The 20198-nt window shown below is 28.6% G+C and overlaps 2 protein-coding genes across 3 annotated transcripts; both read left to right on the top strand.

Moving 5' to 3' along the window:
• Positions 1–11133: 11133 nt before the first annotated feature.
• LOC8270736 (MLO-like protein 12) lies at positions 11134–15136 on the top strand. The gene is made up of 14 exons (XM_002533200.4): positions 11134–11559; positions 11809–11866; positions 11987–12240; positions 12336–12452; positions 12563–12623; positions 12728–12816; positions 12948–13022; positions 13117–13261; positions 13350–13390; positions 13485–13658; positions 13768–13803; positions 13901–13968; positions 14099–14159; positions 14240–15136. The coding sequence occupies exons 1-14, from the start codon at positions 11434–11436 to the stop codon at positions 14684–14686; spliced, it is 1752 nt and encodes a 583-aa protein (XP_002533246.1). The 5' UTR covers positions 11134–11433; the 3' UTR covers positions 14687–15136.
• Positions 15137–16717: 1581 nt separating this feature from the next.
• LOC8270735 (probable ubiquitin-conjugating enzyme E2 C) lies at positions 16718–19944 on the top strand. 2 transcript variants are annotated; one of them, XM_002533201.4, is made up of 6 exons: positions 16724–17096; positions 17206–17233; positions 18226–18456; positions 19274–19337; positions 19416–19475; positions 19611–19944. In XM_002533201.4, the coding sequence occupies exons 1-6, from the start codon at positions 16969–16971 to the stop codon at positions 19664–19666; spliced, it is 567 nt and encodes a 188-aa protein (XP_002533247.1). In that variant the 5' UTR covers positions 16724–16968; the 3' UTR covers positions 19667–19944. The 2 variants fall into 2 exon arrangements, with proteins under 2 accessions (XP_048232030.1, XP_002533247.1); XM_048376073.1 differs by lacking the exons at positions 19274–19337; positions 19416–19475; positions 19611–19944 and adding an exon at positions 18852–19246 and having other exon boundaries at positions 16718–17096.
• The last annotated feature ends 254 nt before the right edge of the window (positions 19945–20198 follow it).

Here is a 20198-nt window from a genome sequence, read left to right as displayed (position 1 = left end):
TACTATTGTTGTCCTTGTATATGTTGATGATATCATAATAACAGGAAATGATGACCAAGAAATTGAAAAGGTCAAGCAAAGTCTAAAAAGGGAATTCGATATCAAAGACTTAGGTCAACTATTATATTTTCTCAAAATAGAAATGGCCAAGTCAGACAAAGGACTGTTCCTATCTCAAAGGAAGTATGTCCTTGACCTACTAAAGGAGACAGGGAAACTGGGAGTCAAGCCAGCCAACACTCCAATGGAAATCAATGTCAGACTTAATTTAAAAGATGGTGAGCCTGTCTCAGACATAGGCTAATATCAGCGTCTGGTAGGGAAGTTAATTTATCTAACCGTCATAAGGCCTGATATTGCATACGCTGTGAGTATGGTAAGCTAATTCATGCACGCACCCCGTACTAGTCACTTAGAAGCTATCGACAGGATACTTAGATATCTCAAGGGCACCCTAGGACAAGGAATCTAGATGAAGAAAAATAACACTAACACCATAGTTGGCTTCTCTGATGCAGATTGGGCAGGAAGCTGTGATAGGAAATCAACCACAGGTTTTTGCACCTTCATAGGAGGAAACTTGGTGACTTGGAAAAGCAAAAAACAAAATGTTGTGGCAAGGTCAAGTGCAGAAGCTAAGTATCGAGCCATAGCCTCTACAGCCAGTGAGCTTATCTGGATCAAGCAAGTACTCCAGGACTTAAAGATCGAATGTAAAGGATCTATGAAGATGTACTGCGACAATCAGGCAGCACGTCACATTGCATCCAATCTAGTGTTTCATGAACGTACCAAGCACATTGAAGTGGATTGTCACTTCATCAGAGAAAAAGTACAATCAAAGAAAATTGAAACACCATTCGTTAGAAGCCAAGATCAGTTGGCCGATATCTTTACAAAAGCCCTAAAAAAAATAGTCACAAAATCGTTCTCAGCAAAATGGGTTCGATTAACCTCTACGAACCCATCTTGAGGGGGAGTGTTGAAGACTGTAACCTGAAGGCAGCAGGAAAGAGTGCCTCAAACACTGCACAGGCAGAAAAGCCTGTGCAGGGCTACTCATCACAGGCTACAGGAAAAAAGGAGCAACCATCCCTATGGCAGGGAATGGTCACTTCAACCTTCCCTAAACAGAAAGGGACGTTGAATAGAGTTTACAAGGAAACCAGTATAGATTAGGCTACCGTTGCACTTCATGTATTTATATTCACAATCATCAAACAATGTAATCTTAGAATTCATAAATAAAAACACACTCTTCATTGATCACAGAAAACCAACAAATAGCTATAAATATTATGGCTAAGAAGAAACAAATGAGTACATCTTCTTCGAATGCTAGCAAGCTTGAGCAGTATGGTTAACCTCTTTTTTAGATTTGAGAGCTTATAGGATTTTGGGTGCAAAAAAATGGATAAAAATTGGTTGTTCTTGTATAAAAGAATGAGAGTTATGGATAAGGAGAGTGCAACCTCCAACATTGAATTGGCTATCTCTCCTCTCTAGTTCCTTTGGAAAAGAAAGGATGCTATACAGTTCAAGGACGAACTCTGGGAACCTAGGGAGGTAATAAGATAAGCCTACAACTTCTTTGACCTTATTAAACTTTCGCAGGAGCAAGCAACATGTGAAAGCATAGAGGGACTGAATCAACAGCCTAGCCTCCCAGCCTCCTAGCAAGTCCCTACTTACTCCTTTGTTAAATTAAATTGTGATACAATATTAAGAGTTATGAAGGAATGGAGAGTTTAGGAGTTGTGGCAAGAGATAAAGAAGGGTCGGTATTGTTTAATCATGCTCGAATAATCAATAATATTTTGACAACTGACCTCCTAAAAGCCCTTGCTTAAAGGGGTATGATATGTATTACTCGAGATAAAGGTCTGGAGCATGTCATATTTGAGAGTGATGCACGTAACCTGATTGAAGTTGTTAATGAGGCATCTCTACCTAATGTTGTATTTGATGCATTTTTCCACGACATTAAGAAAACTACAATAGGTATTTCTAGATGTTGCTCTTTTTGTTTTTGTAAGGAGAACCCTTAACTAGACTACCCATAAATTGGGAAAGAAAGTCCTTTTTGATATGCCTTGTGCAATCCCAAATTAGCGGAGATGTCCATATGTCAGGCAAGTTTTATCACCATTGTAGTATGACTATTCTATTTGAATGAATTCAATTTTCTAAACAAAGAACATAGTTATAGTCAATGATGTTAAAGTTAAGAAGAAAACTAAAGTTGAAGATTAATTTTCAGTTATTATTTTATTAAATAATTATATGCAAAAACTTTTTTATTATAAAAAAAGTTTGGAGTAATATAATTAGTTCTCATATATTTTCTTGTTAAACATTTTATCAGAAAAGTTAAAACAAAATTTTATCCAATAATCAAATTTTAATGTGATGGACTTGTATTGCGATTACAGGGATGCGCTAAAGATAACAAGATATTGTTTTGATCATGGAGTACAAGACTAAGTTTGTGAAGGTCCTTCAAAGTTTAGGACTTTGACTTAATTTTTTTAGCGACTAAACGACACTTTTAAGAAAAAAATTAATAATTTAAGGATGTATTAGATGTTATTTATGTGTCTAATTTTTTTGGTCAAGCATGCATCCCGTAAGTTCACTAGTTTAGCGGTTGTTTGATAAATAATTCTTTTCTAGAAAAATTAGTTCGTTCTTACGTGATGCGCCGTTGTTGCTATTATTTTTAATTATAAATATTTTTAATTTATAAAGTTTAAATTAGACTTTTTATTTTAAAAAATATTTATATGTATAAATTTGGCCGACACTAAATTGGTTTTAAATAAAAGGTATAATTAATAAACTATCGTATAAAATGAGGAAATTTTATTAGTTTATTAATTAGTATTTTAATTATATTTAAGTAAACTAACATTAAAAATATAATATACTATTTTTTAAGATTAGAAATAATTGTTTAATTAGAAAAATGACTCATTAGTTTACATATTAATTACATGTTATTTATTAAGACTGTTTAAGTAGAAAAATAATATATTAGTTAAAGTATTAATCACATTATAGTATTGTTTGAAATTGTGCATGGTTGTTTGAAATTATGTGACATGATCGTAGGGGTTTCCTCACTTTCAAAAGTTTTTAGAGTTGGCAGCCTTTAGTTTTTCAAAATATGGGTCTGCTGTGGGAAATCTTACTTGCATGGATGTTTAAAAAGATTTAATATTTTAAATAGTGCAGTAATATAAAAAAAAAATTATTTGATTTTTAGTATTATATAAATTAATGAATATAGTTGATATTTTTATTTTTTGGAATTAAAAGTTATTGTATAATTAAAATTAACTTATTAATTAATATATTATTACAAATAAAAATAAAAATATTATTTTTAGAATTATAATTGTTATCTATTTAGAAAAATTATTTGTTAATTAATATAAAATTAAAATATTATTTTCTAAAATTAAATTATTATTTAATCAGCAATATAACTCATTAATTAGTAAATTAATAAAAACTATAAAATTATATATAAACTTAAATTTTATGTGTTAAAAATTAATATATAAAAATTAAAAATTAATAACACATATTATATATATATAAATATATAAATATATCTATATATATATAAAAGTAATTATTTAGACGGCTAATATTCAATAATAGTTAGCGATGTGCTTACTAGATATTTTTTTTAAGATTTTTTCTTATTTGTATAGACTTCAATTAATTACTAAATTTTTAATAAATATTTCACCTATTTATTAAAAGGGATAATTACTTTTTACCTCCTATATTTTTTCATATTATATTAGTTATTTCCTGACATATAAAAAATTTATTTTTTATCTTTCTATTTTGTAATTTTATTTTAAAAACTCCTTCTGTTAGAATTTCTTTTAGGGAATCGTTGATTAGGTTTGATTTTTATACTATTTGCTTCTTAATTTTTTATATAATATACAAATTTCTTTCTATATTTTATTTATTGTATTAAAATATCCTTCTGTATTAAAAATCAATCTAATTAATGATCTAAATTGATAAAAAATTATAATTTGATCCTCAAATTTCTTATCAAGAAAAAAATAGTATAAAATCAAACTTAGTTAACGGTTGTTTAACGAAAATTCTGATGGAATGAGTTTATAATATAAAATTACAAAATAGAAAGATAAAAAAATTTATTTTTAAATATCAAGAAGTAAATAATATAATATAAATAAATACATGAGATAAATAGTAATTACTCTTTATTAAAACCTGCATGCAGGTAGAAATTAATTTGCTTCATATAGAGTATTTATTTATTTGATAGAATTCGGATTAAAATTATCAGTACAACGAGAGATTCTTATATATCATTAAAAATATTTATTTTATTTATAAACAATGTGATAGACGACGGGGCTAATAGGACACCTTGGCCAAGATATTTTGATGACACTTGGGAATGAACTGACCTTTTGTACATACCAAACCCTAAATAAATGATACACAGGCCACTTGCAGATACCCATGGCAAATGTCTATCCTTTTGCAATTAATAGCCGAGCAACCAGCTTGATGAGACTGAGAGGTGAGTCAATTTATGAGAAACTTTTAGTTGACTTTTTTGGTTCATTAGATCATTATTATTGATTCCGTTTTCTTTAGTTCGGAATGGAATAAAATATATTTTAATTTATATTAATTAAAATTTTAATTATTTAATATGAATTAGATGAAATTAAATTAAAATAATTATTTTATTCGAGATGATATAGTTTTATCAAAAATAAAAATTATTAATTATTGAATTAAGTTAAATAACTCAATAATAATTAACTCTAATTCCATAAGATTTATTTATTATTTATTAACAAAGATAAATTAAAATCTAAGATTTTAAAACTAAAAATCTAAAAATTTCATAAAATTATCTCTTTATTTATATTTATTACTTTATTTTTGTAGTATCGAGGGTACGATTTTAGCATGGGTTGATAGAGGCGCCAACTGTGTTACCTGCAGTCTTAGTTAGGTAGCATGTGTATTTGGTTTTCTTTTTTGCATTTTATTAATGGAAAAATTACGAATTTGATATTTTAATTTTTTTTAATTTTGGTATTTAAATAATTTTTTATTTAATTAAATATTTAAATTTATTAAAAATATTTAATATAATATTTCTAATTGATTTTACAAATTAAAATATTTATTTGACTTATTCTCAATAGTATTGATTTAAATATTTTCATTTAAAATAATATCATATATTTTTTATCTTATTTTTATCAATTTTTAGGATTATTTTTTAAAAATTTAATTTGTTTTTTAAGAGATTTTCAAATAAAAACTAAAAATAATTAATTTTTATTTATTTATTCTTCTATTTGTATGCATTCAACTCAAAAAGTAAAAATACCATATATTCTTTCACCTCAAAATTATAAGAAAAGAAAAATGAAGGTATTAAATGCTCTAAAAAATAATTTTTAAAAATAAAAAGATAATGAGTAAAATTTGTTATTTAAAAATAAATAAAAATCTAAAGAATTTAACTCAATATTTTTTTTGATGCTAAAATAAAAATTAATAGAAAATATATTAAAGATAAAAAAAATTAAGAAAGAAAGAAAGAAAAGAAGAAGCAAAAGATTGCAAGGAAGGATGAATAAGGATATTTATGTTATGGGTAATTATCTTTTATTTCATATATTTTTCCATATTATATTACCCCATGATATTCAAAAAATATAACTTTTTAATATTATATTAGCTACCTCATATGATATTTGAAAAATATATTTTTTAATTATTCTATTTTGTAATTTTATACTAAACCTTTTTCTTTAGAACTTTTGTTAGGAAATTGTTGATTAGATTTAGTTTTATATTATTTGCCTCCTAATTTTTTTGTGTAATATACAAATTTCTTCTTATATTTTTTTTATTGCACTAAAATCTCCTTTTATTTTAAAAATCAATATAATTAAGAATCTAAATTGATAAAAAGATATAATTTAATCTTCAAACTTCTTATCAAAGTTACAACTCTACTATAACAAAATTAATAATAATAATACTATCTATTTTATTTTAATAATTTAAAGTCAAATTATATGGATTTTCAATATTTAGATTAGTATAAATATTTTTAAAATATTTAAATTTACTAGAATTTGATTATGCTAAAACTTAGAGTAAGTAAAGAATACTAATCAATTATTTTTGTATAGACACTAAAATTGATTTTTTTATAAAAATTAGATAAGAGAGTTTTAATATAATAAATAAACTATAAGGAATAATTTGTATATTACACTAAAGATTAAGAGAAGGGGTTTTAGTATAAAATTACAAAATAGAACGATGAAAAAATATATTTTTTAAATGTTAGAGGATAACTAGTATAATATGAACAAATACAAGAGGTAAATAGTAATTACCCCTTATGTTATTTCATGAGTTAAATTATTACTTTAACCTGTAAAACTTGTAAGAGACACCATATATATATATATATATATATATATATATATATATATATATATATATATATATTTAGGCACTTCATTGAAAAATAATAATTCAAACATTGAAATAAACAAAATAAAAAATTTAAGACACTAATTTTATAATTATTTCTATATTAAAAGCTAGCAATTTTTTTTGAATTATATATGAAAAGAGTACAATTTGCTTAAATTGATAGATATATTTATCATCGGTTAATTTATGAATGTAGAAATCAACAATTTGCTTGCATAATTACTGATAATTTTATATATATGATATAAGTTTTAGTTTAATTTATTTTTTAATTATATCTATATTTATATTATTAGAAAATAATTTTATAAATTCTTTAGCTATCGTTTATAAAAATAAATTTAAAATACATTCATTATATATTTTAATAAAATTATTTACTCTTTGTTATTATTATATATTTACATAAATAAATATAAGATTATATGTATGACATTATATCTTTTATCGGAAGAATTAATTATTTTATTAGGCCAATAGATTTTTCATACATCCTGTATTTTCTTAAGTATTCATTTTTGTGATCTCAATATTTATTAGTTTAATTTTCTATTAATGTTTGTAAATTTCACACGTATATACATGTATTTAAATTGATTTCTTGTTACTTATTCATTGAACCAATAAGTTCTTCACAATATTTATTTTTTATTTTTTTATTCATCCAAACTTTTAGAATTTTTATTTTCTTTTTGATATTACTATTATGTATTTTCATATACATACACACATATATATACATGAATTTTCTTAAAAGAATAAGATATTATTATATAATAATTAAAAATAGCGGTATGCTTATAATATTTTTTTTTCTAAAATAACAAGTTTATTTTAAATAATTCTATTAGTGTATTTTAATTCTTAATAAAGTCATATTTCTTTTTCTTATTGAAGTTGCATATAATATGACTTTATTATATATTGTGAAGTGGAGTTTCATGAATAAATAATCTTCTTTATATATATTAGTTATAATACTAATCATGCTTTATATGAGCAATTTCTTTATGATTAATTATTTTATTCATAAATTTCTTTAATATATATTTAGTTAAATGAGTATTTTAACTTAAAATCCAATTGATTATAATCTCTTTTCCAAATACACAATATAATATAGTTTACTGACGGACTTATAAACACTAATATTTACTACATTTTGACAAAATATGGATAAACTTTTCTCCTAATTAACTAATACAACACCAACAGTTTACTGACAATAATTCCATCGTATATAAGGTAATGTAATTTTTATATGATAGTGATTATTTATGCATAAATTAGAAACAAATTATTGATAGAAAATTCTATCACTAATAGGCGTCCTCTATTGCAAAAGTAATGTAATTTTTATTTTTAATAATTTATTAGCTAATTATTTTTATTAATAAATTAATAAAAAAAATGATCTATTGGACCTCTCATATATAATAAAAAAAATATTTATATTCACGTTTTCATAAGTCGAATATATAAAACAATTTCTCAATTTTTCTTTTTCTATGAAATCGAGTTTATAAACATTCTCGGACACATAAATGCTAATGTAGTTCAAGAATATCATAATCTTCATTTTTGTTTTGAAAATACAGAGCAAAAGAAACCAATTTCTATATATCTTTTGGTGTATTCTTTTAGAAAAATTATATATTACATAAGTAAGGAATTTAGGAGGGATGGAGAAAGTTCTAACATCTCGTTATCAATTGGATTTACATGTTTTATTATCAAAGGAATTGGATACATGTTCCTTTCGTCAATATAAATAAAGCATATTACTAAAAAAATAAACATGGATTTTATTTTATTTTATTTATTTCCTTATAGAAGTGTTTCAAATGATACGGTTCTAATATTTTATTAAAGTCCAATTTCGATAACCAACCTCAAAACATATTAATCTAGAAATTAAAGAGATTTAATTCTTAAAAAAATTTAGAAAAATTCTTTTAGTCCATTTTCATAAAAAGTCTTAATATCTTTGTTATGAAACTTTTTTTAGGAAATTATTTTACGCAAATTTAAATTCAAATGCGATTATTCAATGCTAAAAATATTTCATCTATTTTTTTTAAATGTACATATATCTAAATTTAATTAAAGCGTATCGGGTAAGATCCTTACGAGTGGTAAAATATTTTTTTTAAAAATTTTAAAATTATTATATATCTAAAATTTCAATTTAAATTTTAGTTAAAATCACATTTTAAAAATGTCTAAAAAAATGTCCCATCTGTTTCGTTCTCAAAGAGGGATGAATCTACAACTTGGCATTTATTTCATAGATTTTGGCAGATGAAACTTAATTGAACAAAAAACAAAAGCACTTTGCAATTTTTGCAATGGTCCCCATGCAAATGACTCTTCAGAAATGTCTAAAAGTAAAAATCCTCAAACATTTTTCCGCAGTTGATACTAGTTTCCAATTTTCTCAACCACTTATTATAAACGGATGAAAGGAAAACAGAGAAAAATAACTAACCATTTCTTTGTCATTGGCAGTCAAGTTAGGGTGCCTACGTTCTTCAAATTATTGTTCCAAAAAGTCCAAAATTTGCGAACCATTGGGATTTGGGAGCCATCAATTATTTTGTTGTTGCACCCAGTTGAAGAATTAACCCTAATGACAACAACAACATAAATCCATGCAACATGTTGGCTACCTTTAAGGTATTTACATTGTGGCGGCTATCACTTTTTCTTTTAATTTCTATTTTATAAATATATAATAATACCTCTCTATAATTAGATAATTATTGATTAGCATAAGTTATTAATTTGTAAAACATCTATTTATATATAACACTGGGTATTTTTATTTATAGATAATTAGAAAGCCTGCATCATGCTAATTTAGTTTTATATGAGCTTTTTTTTTTAATAGTTATTATTAATTATTAGCTAATAGCAGAAAAGTTAAATTATGTATACCAAATAAAACCGTCGGTTTTTTTTTTTTATAAATAAAACTATTAAATTTCAGAAGTTATTAATTACTAGAATATTGATTTGGAGAGGTACTATTATTATATATACTTGTCACCAACAAATTAAGCTATGTTTAGCAGATAAGAGGAGTAAATTCCATTAGAAACGTCTAATAATTGATTAGTCTTGATGACTTTGTCAAACCCTAGAACATTATTATTATTATTATTATTATTATTATTATTATTATTATCATAGTGGACTAGTAATGATGACGTTTGCTTCTTAAAACAATTTTCTGATACGTAATTAACATTAGCGAATGTGTTTAATAGTGAAAATTTGACATTCCTTCCTTAAAATATTTTTTAATGTACCAAAAAGGGCTTAATCATGTATCTACGTATACATATTAAAGGGTGATTAAGAATTTGTTAACAAGTTCTTTTTTCTTATTTTGGTATGAGATGTGTTTTAATAGTCAATTTACTGTTAGTTGACTATTCAGAAGAAAACATTATGAAAATTAAAACAATTTTTAATCATTAAAAAATTTTATAAGCCTAAATTATTCGATAACGCATGAATCATTGTTATGATTGTTCTGACTATTTTAGATTTTCAATATTCGGAGCTCAACACCTGAATTGCATAATAGATTATAAGTACCGTTGGTCGATTAATGGTAATTTGATCGAAATGTGCAGTCCGATAAGATTGAATTTTGAGAAGTGTTAAACAGAAAAAGGCCATTTCAGAGAAGAAGATCTCAAAAACAAGAAAAGGAAAACGTGTTGTTTTGTAATGGCTACAGCACCTAAACAAACAGTGGTAACATTCATACATCAAATGTCTCAGTAACATGCCCAAGTCCACAGACTCTCAAATTTCCTCATCAAACATTTAATTGATTAGGACTAATTCTCATATAAATTAGTTCGAAAATTTTTCAATCCTAACTTTTGTTTCTGTATGCTTTGGGCTTTTCTTGTTTTTATCCCCTTTCTCCATTTTTTTTTTTAAATTTCTTGAGGTAAAAAAGGCTGTGAATTAATATATATAAATATAATAATAAATAACTACCTCTTTATACTCATTATATATAAATTTCTACCAATATGTGGTAAATGATGGTAAAAGAATTTAATTTCAAGAACTATTATTGTGTCCTTGTTATTTTTCAAACTATTTTATTCTTTTTAGAATGATTATAAAATTTAATCTTTATCACGTCATAAATCATATGAATGCTATATAAAATAAAATATAAGAAATCAAATTATAAAATAATATTAAAGTATAAAATATTTATATATACAAGCTGCTACTTATTCATTTCAGTATATATAATTGATGTACGTAAGAATTAATTATATGTATAATGTTAAATCTAAATTGTTTTTTTATCTTTTTTTAATTTAGTATTTTATTAATCGACGAATTCATTTGGGTGAAGGATGAAAATACATGTTTTTTTAAAGAAAAAAAGACAAAAAAATGCATAATAAAGAAAACCTCGGAGGTATTTGTAATTTTCCTTTTTATCTATTCAAACTTGGATGGATACAGACTCATAAGAGTTACTTAAGACACGGCTGTACTCCGTCTCCTTTATATCTCTTCCTTTGTTGCCTGAAATAGTCAAAGTCTTCGCTCTTGAGTTGCTTCTTATTTTTATATACTTATTTATATATATATATCTTCTTCTTATGAGCGTAGACAAACACAATCTCTCTTTCTCTTACACATAAGCATTCAGAAAGACCAATTTTAATGCAGAACTCTCTGCATTAGTCACATTGCTTATATCATCATCATCATCATTATCTTTTTCAAATTTCTTTTCTGAATTTTGATTCTTTTTTGAGCATTCCTCGGTGATACATGTAATTGGAGATTTATATATATACTTGTATCAAGAAGAAAGAAACTATATATATATATATTAGTATTACCCTATATACCATGGCTGAGACTGCAGCTAAAGAGCGTTCTTTAGAGGAGACGCCGACATGGGCTGTTGCTATTGTTTGCCTTGTCATGATTGTTATTTCAGTCCTGATTGAGCATGCAATTCATATGATAGAAAAGGTATGTTTATTTGTTAATTTATACATAAACGTTTGAAACTCATATAGTTGCTGCAGTATATCAAGAAACCAAAAAAAAAAAAAAAAAGAAGTTTGACAATCCTGAAATTTTTTATAAACATGTTTTGGTTCTTGCCTGAAAAGTCTAATAAAAATGTCTTTCTGCATTTAAACTTCAAGTACATGTTTAATTAGCAGACTGTAATGGAAAGTAATGTATACTTACTGATTTTTCTCGTGTTCTTCACAGTGGTTTAAGAAGATTCATAAACCAGCTCTAGCAGAAGCACTTGAAAAGATTAAAGCAGGTAATTAGTCTTGTAACTTAATTTTTTTGGTCAAAATTAGATCTTTCCACAATTGTTGGGAAGTCAACTATTCATCAGAGCTAACCCTTTTTTAATTCTTGAATATTTCTTGTTTTGCAGAGCTGATGCTTATGGGATTTATATCCTTGCTTCTGACAGCACTACAAGGTCCTATATCTGAAATTTGCATTTCAGAAAGTGTTGCATCTACTTGGCATCCTTGCAATAAGCAGCAAGAGGAGACTAAGGCAGCAGCAGAAGAAATAAATGCTAGCAAAAATCGTCGAAGGCTTCTACGGTTCCTGGATGGCAGTGCTGGTGAAAGTACTAGACGTTTTTTAGCAGCTAAATCTGGTGCTGATAATTGTCCAAGTGTAAGAATAAAGATCAACCACTTTTTCCATTTTCATTGTTTCTTTTTTGGGTATCTTTGATTGATTCTCTGATACTGGGTTCTATAAATTTTCAGGGTAAAGTTCCCTTTGTATCAGCATATGGGATTGATCAGTTGCACTACTTCATCTTTGTATTAGCAGTTGTTCATATTCTCTACTGTATAATTACATATATTTTAGGCAGTATCAAGGTAAACACTTCCTTCTTATCTTAGATGTTTTAACTTTCTTTTACCCTCTTCATCTTTTTTCGTTGATGAGTTAGGTATATCTTCAATGCTTAATTACTTCTGAATTACAGATGAGAAAGTGGAAGGCTTGGGAGGATGAGACAAAAACAATTGAATACCAATACCATAATGGTAACTCTATTTTCCAATTTCCTGCTATAATTTATAAATCAGTAGCAAATTAACAAAGCTCTTAGGCATCTAGTACTAATTCTTAAAGAACATGTGTATTGCAGATCCAGAGAGGTTTAGATTCGCAAGGGATACATCGTTCGGGCGGAGACATATGAACTTATGGAGTAGGTCACCAGTTTTCGTATGGATTGTAAGTACTGGAACTTGAATCTTTTTTCTTTTTCTAATTTCCACAAGAATTTGACATATGAAATTCAGGGCAATTCATTTTTGTCATTGGATTGAAATTTACGGTTGCTTTTTTTTGGGCCATAATTTCAGGTGTGCTTCTTCAGACAGTTCTTTGGATCAGTTACTAAGGTTGATTACTTGACATTAAGGCATGGATTTATCACGGTAAGTCGAACATATTTAACTACGCTACGCTTAGATAGTGTATATCTGAAACCCAGTTCTTGCTGATAGTGTTCCATAAATCGTCTTGTTTCAGGCACATTTGGCTCCTGGAAGTGAAACAAAATTTGATTTCCAAAAATACATTAAAAGATCACTCGAGGACGACTTTAAAGTTGTGGTGGGGATCACTCCAACTATATGGTTTGTTGCCTGTCTGTTGCTGCTGACCAGTACACATGGTAAGGACTAGTCTTCAGTGAAATTTGCAGCCGATAAAAATGGCGAAAAGATTATATGATTCGAAGTTTCTTTCTCTCTTTCTTGCAGGTTGGTATGCTTATCTATGGCTGCCGTTTATCCCCCTAATTGTAAGCACAATATCATACTTAAAATTTGTTCTGTTGTGACTAATTTTTGGTATGCAAGCATCAGGGGCTCATACTCCAAATGGGAATTTTGCAGATAATCCTAGTAATAGGGGCTAAGCTACAAGTGATCATTACTCGAATGGGCCTAAGGATTCAAGAAAGAGGAGATGTTGTTAAGGGTGCTCCAGTTGTCGAACCAGGCGATGATCTCTTCTGGTTCGGACGCCCGCGCCTCATTCTCTTCCTCATTCACTTGTGTCTCTTTCAGGTACTTGCAAGCATCTTCATGTTTACATATTTCCTTTGACATTTCACTTATTATGCCTCTTTTGTACTCATGCTTAATCATTTCTGTTCTCAAAACCTCTGTATTGCAGAATGCGTTTCAGCTTGCTTTCTTCGCATGGAGTGTGGTAAGCACATTGATCAACTCAGTCAATTCAGTAACTGTTGTACTCTTTTTTAAAGTACTCTGTCCTAACTATACCTTTTGTTCCCCTCATCTTTCAGTGGAAAATTGGTCCGAAATCTTGCTACCATGACAAAACAGAAGATATTGTAATCAAGATCACAATGGGGTGAGTTCCATTAGCATAACACAGCAACTTTCTTGAATCTGCTTCCAAACGAAAAATTTCTTTCGTTTACTTTTGATTGATTGTACTCAGTTCAGTGACTGCTAACACACCACGAAATTGAACTTTTCAGGGTCATCATACAAGTTCTATGCAGTTACGTGACTCTGCCTCTTTATGCTCTAGTGACACAGGTGAGGAAAAATAGCTGGAATGGTCTAAATAATGCAAACTGTTAATTTAGTCATTGACATTGTTCTTTATCATCTTGAAGATGGGCTCAAGCATGAGACCGACGATCTTTAATGACCGAGTAGCAGCAGCACTTAAGAATTGGCATCATACAGCAAAGAAACATGCTAAACACAGCAAGCATTCTGAGAATCATACACCAATGTCGAGCAGACCAACAACTCCTACATACGGCATGTCACCAGTTCATTTGTTGCATAACTACCGTATCAGCACTGCTCCTGATAGCTCACAAGCTTCTCCAAGGAACTCTAACCATGGCGCTGAGAATTGGGATCCAGAAGCATTGAATTCTGTACACAATCATGAAGCTGATGAAGTTGAAAATTATGCAAGAACTGTTAGGGAAGAAAATGTAGCAGCAGTTCCAGAACCAAGCTCAATGGAATTGCCTCCAGCCCCAGGTTCCATACGTACTCAACATGAAGTTGGCATTAGCGTACGAGAGTTCACATTCAGGAAAGGATAAGGGTCTAATCAGGCAGAGCAGTGCATATAATGGCAAACTTCCATGTATGCACATCTATCAAATAGTTATGGCAAACTTCCCTGAAGAAGATTTGTAGTATAGGATTCTGCATTACACCGCTGAATTTTGTGGTCGTATGTACACTTTCTGTACATAATAAGAACCCAGAATCCAGATTTTGTACCAAAAGCAAGACTGCAGAAGCTTGCCTTCTCAGCAACAACAAAAGCTGGGATGCATTAGGCACTAGCTCATTCACACTCAGAATATAATTTTTTTTTTTTTTTTTTGGGTTTCTTTATCATTTTTTACAGACAGCATCTTGTATTTATTATATTGTAAAGCACAGTTTTTTCATATTTTTTTTAATAATGTTTCAAGATTTAAGATACTACAGTTGCCTTATGTATATATGCTCAAGTTTGGTAAGAAAAATTTCCAATTTCTCAATGAATCTCATACATTAATTAGTTGCCAGATCAAAATGGTTGGCAGTATTTGATTTGAAATTGATGATGACATAAGTTTAACTAGAATGATGTTGGATTGATGCTTGTTTTTCTTAATATGTGGTTTCCATTTGAGATTCCCTTTTGATCTCTTCCAAGAAGATAATGATTATGTGCAGAAATTGCTTTGATTGTTCATGTCCACTTGTAGTTTTCCTTTAACATACCTTATCTGTTTAGCTTTTATTAGCATAAATTCCTTACTTTCGGCTTAATAGCTCAAAAAAATAAATAAATAAATAAATAAATAAAATTTTATATTAATAATATATAACATAATAAAAATTTAATGAAGCTCAGTAGACTATGAGCTGCATATAAAAGTAAAAAGTAATCAATTCTTGTTAATTTCATAAAAATAATAAATTTGTATTAATATTAATAGATAATAAATCGGAAAATTAAATTTCAAATCTCTTAATTATCATATCCTATATTTTTAATGAAGGAACTTGATTGCTTTAGTTAGTAAAAAGAAAAAATTTGGGATAATTCTTTTCATTGTATTAGAGAACAGGAAATATAAGAAAAAGAAAAGGACTAATATTATAAGATTTAGTGGTGTATTATACTTATCAGGAGTTGCCTTGGCATCTAAACTTGAAAGCTGATGATGGTCTAACATCAAGCATCCCAGCTTGTCATCAAAATAAGTTACAATATAAAATCATTAAATCATGCCCTTTTTTAGTTCTTAATTTTTTTAATTAGAGGATGTTGGAATATTTGGAGGGTTGAACAACATTATTCTTTCATCAAATTATTCATTTAGTATAATTGATAGGGTTGAATTTGTAGGACTGATTTTCTATGTATATCTTATAAATTAGCCCTTTCATGTTCAATACCATTTTTAAAATTTGAGTCCCTATTTCTCTGATGTACACCAAATTTAGGGGAAAAGAAATAATAATAAAAAAAAAGAAGTATATATTTTAAGGAAAACAAATTCTTTTCTTCAATTCACTTCCTTTTTTTTTTTAGAAAAAAGAATTTGATCATTGTCCACATGTGAGCAATTGATCATTGTGTTTATTTATTTATTTAACAAAAATCAAAATTTAGATAAAAAAACAAACTTACCAAATGTCTCCATAAATAATTTTATACAATCCAAGTGTCTCCATTACTAATGTTTATTGAATTAAGCTAGTGGAACTATTAATGTTATTATACTAAGTGGGTAATATTACTTGAAGTAATATATTTAATTCATTTTCTCCCCAATTATCTTATTGTGCATATTTTTCAAAAATTAACTCAAGATTAAAATTTTTATTAATTGAAAGTCTTAAGCTCCAAATTATCAACTTAAAATATTCCTCCCATAATCTTTCATAAAGCATTTGTTTATTAAATAAGTTATATAAAACAAAATCAATAATGCATGGATTTTGTTAATTATTACTATTTCTTTATATAAAAAATAGGTATATATATATATATATATATATATATATATATATATATATTCGAACAAAAGAAAGAATAAAATAAAAATAATAATAGAGAAGGAGACAAAGGGTGTTAGTTGGCATCAAGGTGCGAAAAGATGCAAATGCATCAACTTCAATGGAGCGCACGTCTCCTTATTATGAGAGTTTATAATAATTAACAATAATAATAATCTCTGCCTCTCTTGATTTTCCTTATTTGCCGCAAACAGTTCATGCAATTGATCCATCAACACCGCTTGATGATTAATCGTCTGCGTTTTCAGCCGTTAGTTTTGATCAGTAGATAATATTTTCTAATTTCTTGATTCTCACCATCATGGAGATGAGACCAAATCCTACGGTCGATAACTCTCAACTCCATCGGCGCCATGCACCTTCTGCTACTCCGTCCAAGCAGCCCGCTGCCACTCCTAACCCTGTCGATACCACCTCTGTTTCTCAAAGGTCTAGACTTTCTTCCGGCCCTAAGCCAGAATCTTGTTATGTACGTTTAATTTTTTGTGTGGTTTAACTAAAGACTTGGCTTTCATGTTTATGCTTTTTATGTTTGCAGATTACAGAAGGAATTAATGTCTCTCATGGTACGTTAAAGATTTATTTATTTTATTTTATTTAAAATTTTATATTTATTGTTTATAATATTAGTTTAATTTCTTGATTTGCAAGTCTTGTTATTAGCATCTTTAGTTTGTTTCATTTTATTAAAGTTAAATTTAGCTTGGTGAAACAATAAACTCTATTGATCTGCTTTGTTTGGAATAAATTATGTGCAGAAGTTCACTCGATTGAATTCTTGCAAGATGTCATATCAATTTTGGCATGATTTTTTGTCCCATTTTATAAGTTGAAAGAATTGAATTCTAAGATTTTCAAAAGACAAGAATTTTCTCTTGAACTAAAAAGATGAGAATTTACTCAATAGAATTCTACCGGATTGAATTCTTAGATAGTTTTAGACTTTTGAAAACAAGGGAAAATAGTGGCTTGCTTTGGATGTTTTATAATGGTAGAAGAGCAAATAATTATTCTGAAATTTTCATGCATAGCTTCCCTCCTACATGCATGCGTGGTTTTGTAATAACCTAGTTGATTATGTAGGTAGGATGCTTAAATATCTCTCTTGTGATTAGTGCTAAATTTTTAGGAGGTCCTTTCTTTTTTTCTTTTTTATGATCCACTTCCCTATTTTAAGCTTTTGTGTTGTATAATGGCATGGGAAGTTATCATCTGTCGTTGGTGGAAATGGCTATCTGGGTTCTGGAAAGGGATCATTCAGTCCATAGGGGTTATATTTTCATATGTAATTTCTGAAACTCAAGTTGAATTTTATCATTTACCATGTTATGGCCTTATTGTGGCAAGTTTTTGCCCAAGTTGCATTATTTGGAGCTGTAAATGAACTTATGAGATTTTGGAATTATCAAAATGGTTCGTGGAAATCTTTTAGGCTGAATTTGTGCTTCAAGGTGTTGTACATTGTGGGAATTCTGTAGAAATGACACTGATGGTTTAATTCTGTGTCTTCCTGTCATTTCTTTAAGTTTTAGTTCATAAGTTTGCATGCTTTATGCAGATGAGTGGTGGAGATCTTGGTGTATCGGCATTTCCTGAAGGCGAGAGCATCTTCACATGGATTGGCACAATTGAGGGTGGAAAAGGAACTGCATATGAGGGTTTGTCATATAAGCTCTCTCTGCGCTTTCCTCTGGATTACCCATTTAAACCGCCACAAGTCAAATTTGAGACCAATTGCTTTCATCCAAATGTTGATCAGTTTGGCAACATATGCCTAGACATACTCCAGGTATGGGTTTAAGTTAGCAGTTAAAATAATGTAAATGATGGATTATTTCGTTTATATTCATTTTAGAATTATTTAGTTTTAGAAATTTAGCATCTAGGAGTTTAGCACAAACATTTGATAGCCTTATGGACACTGTTATCTAGAATTGAAAGTTAAATTCATACATTGAGAGAACTATGATTTTGTATATCTCATGCACTGCAGTGACATAGACTGCCAGCATTGGGATGTACAGGGGTTAAAACTTAAAATCTAACTTTACAATAAAAGGTATCAAACAAGTAACTTATGATATGCTAAAGTTCTTTCAGAGTTTAAAGTTCAGGCATTTGCTGAAAACATTTAATTAAAAATATGATGAAAGGTAAAACAGTTAAACGTGGCCATGGTTGTAGGCCAACTTCAATTCACCAAACCAAGGTTCATCTCGTGTAGTGATTGTGGACTCATACAAGGATATTGAGTAGACGGTTGATATATCAGACTCGACCCTATCTTTCGTAGCATGCATTCCCATCCGTGTCGCAACTGATTCGGTAATCTATATGTCCGGTGCACGGAGAACTGCCTTTGGTCCCCCAAACTGACTTACTCGTGTAATGCTAGTCACTACTCCCACTGGGGCTAGGAAGTAAGCCCCACAACCCAAAGCAGGGAGAAGTCTTTTTCCTCCTGTCAAGACTTCTTTTCCTGATAGACTCTGTATATGGAGGTGAAGAATAGTTATATTTTGATGGCTGCTTAGGATTGCAATATAGCATTCTGTTTCTGTATTTCCTTGTGATACTAATAAGATCCTCGCTTTTATGTCTTTTAGGAAAAGTGGTCTTCAGCTTATGATTGTAGAACCATTCTCTTGTCCATCCAAAGTCTATTGGGAGGTCTGCCTCTATTTATCCTAAATCTTTGAACTATTTTGTCATTGATTGTCTCTGCCTAACTGTGTAGTCCTCATGCAGAACCTAATCCAGACAGTCCTCTCGACAGCTATGCTGCAAAATTATTGAATAATAAGGAAGGTCAGATATGGACATACAATTAAATTGAATTGCCTTGTTTTTTCTTTTCTCAGTTGTTGTTTTCTTTTTGCCCAAGAGGATTATTAAATCTTTGCATGTGGGCTTGAATTGAAAAAGGGCATTTATTTGGTGCAGAGTACAAGACGATGGTCCATAAACATTACCATGCTGGAGGAGTATTTGAGAGTTGATCTGCAGATTTTTATGACATACATCTGAAATGTTAAACTGGAACACCTTTGCTTTTAGAGGTTCAAGAGAATTCCAGAGTGGGTTTGGATTTTTGGAGTTCACCCTCAAATGAGATTTGTTATGTGAAAACATGCATTCACGTAAGTTTTCTATATTCCTTCATCTCTCTCTCTGATAAAATGGTGCTGATATTTCTTTGTTGTATCTGCAAAATAAACTTGTACAAATAGTTGTACATTTTCTAAAGATCAATCAAGAATTTCTTTTGTCCTGGCCAGATGAATCATTATCAGAACTGTGCGAATGCAGCGCACTAACCTGACTCCTTTATGGGTTTTTCTTAACGTTCTTATTCTATGCTAACCTTGGGGATACATTTCACTTATTTTCAGAGTTATGTACAAAATTACAAATTGTTTGATATCATAATGAAAGGGATCATTGAGTAGGATTGAATTTTTATAATCCTCTCATAACATGATGAAAATTACAAATATTTTTCTTATTTTATTTTTAGTAAAATTATATAAA

The sequence above is a fragment of the Ricinus communis genome, chromosome 6 (assembly GCF_019578655.1).
Source record: "Ricinus communis isolate WT05 ecotype wild-type chromosome 6, ASM1957865v1, whole genome shotgun sequence".
Lineage (NCBI taxonomy): Eukaryota > Viridiplantae > Streptophyta > Magnoliopsida > Malpighiales > Euphorbiaceae > Ricinus > Ricinus communis.
The sequence above is the reverse complement of the archived record's forward strand: the minus strand, read 5'-3'. Positions and strand labels throughout refer to the sequence as shown.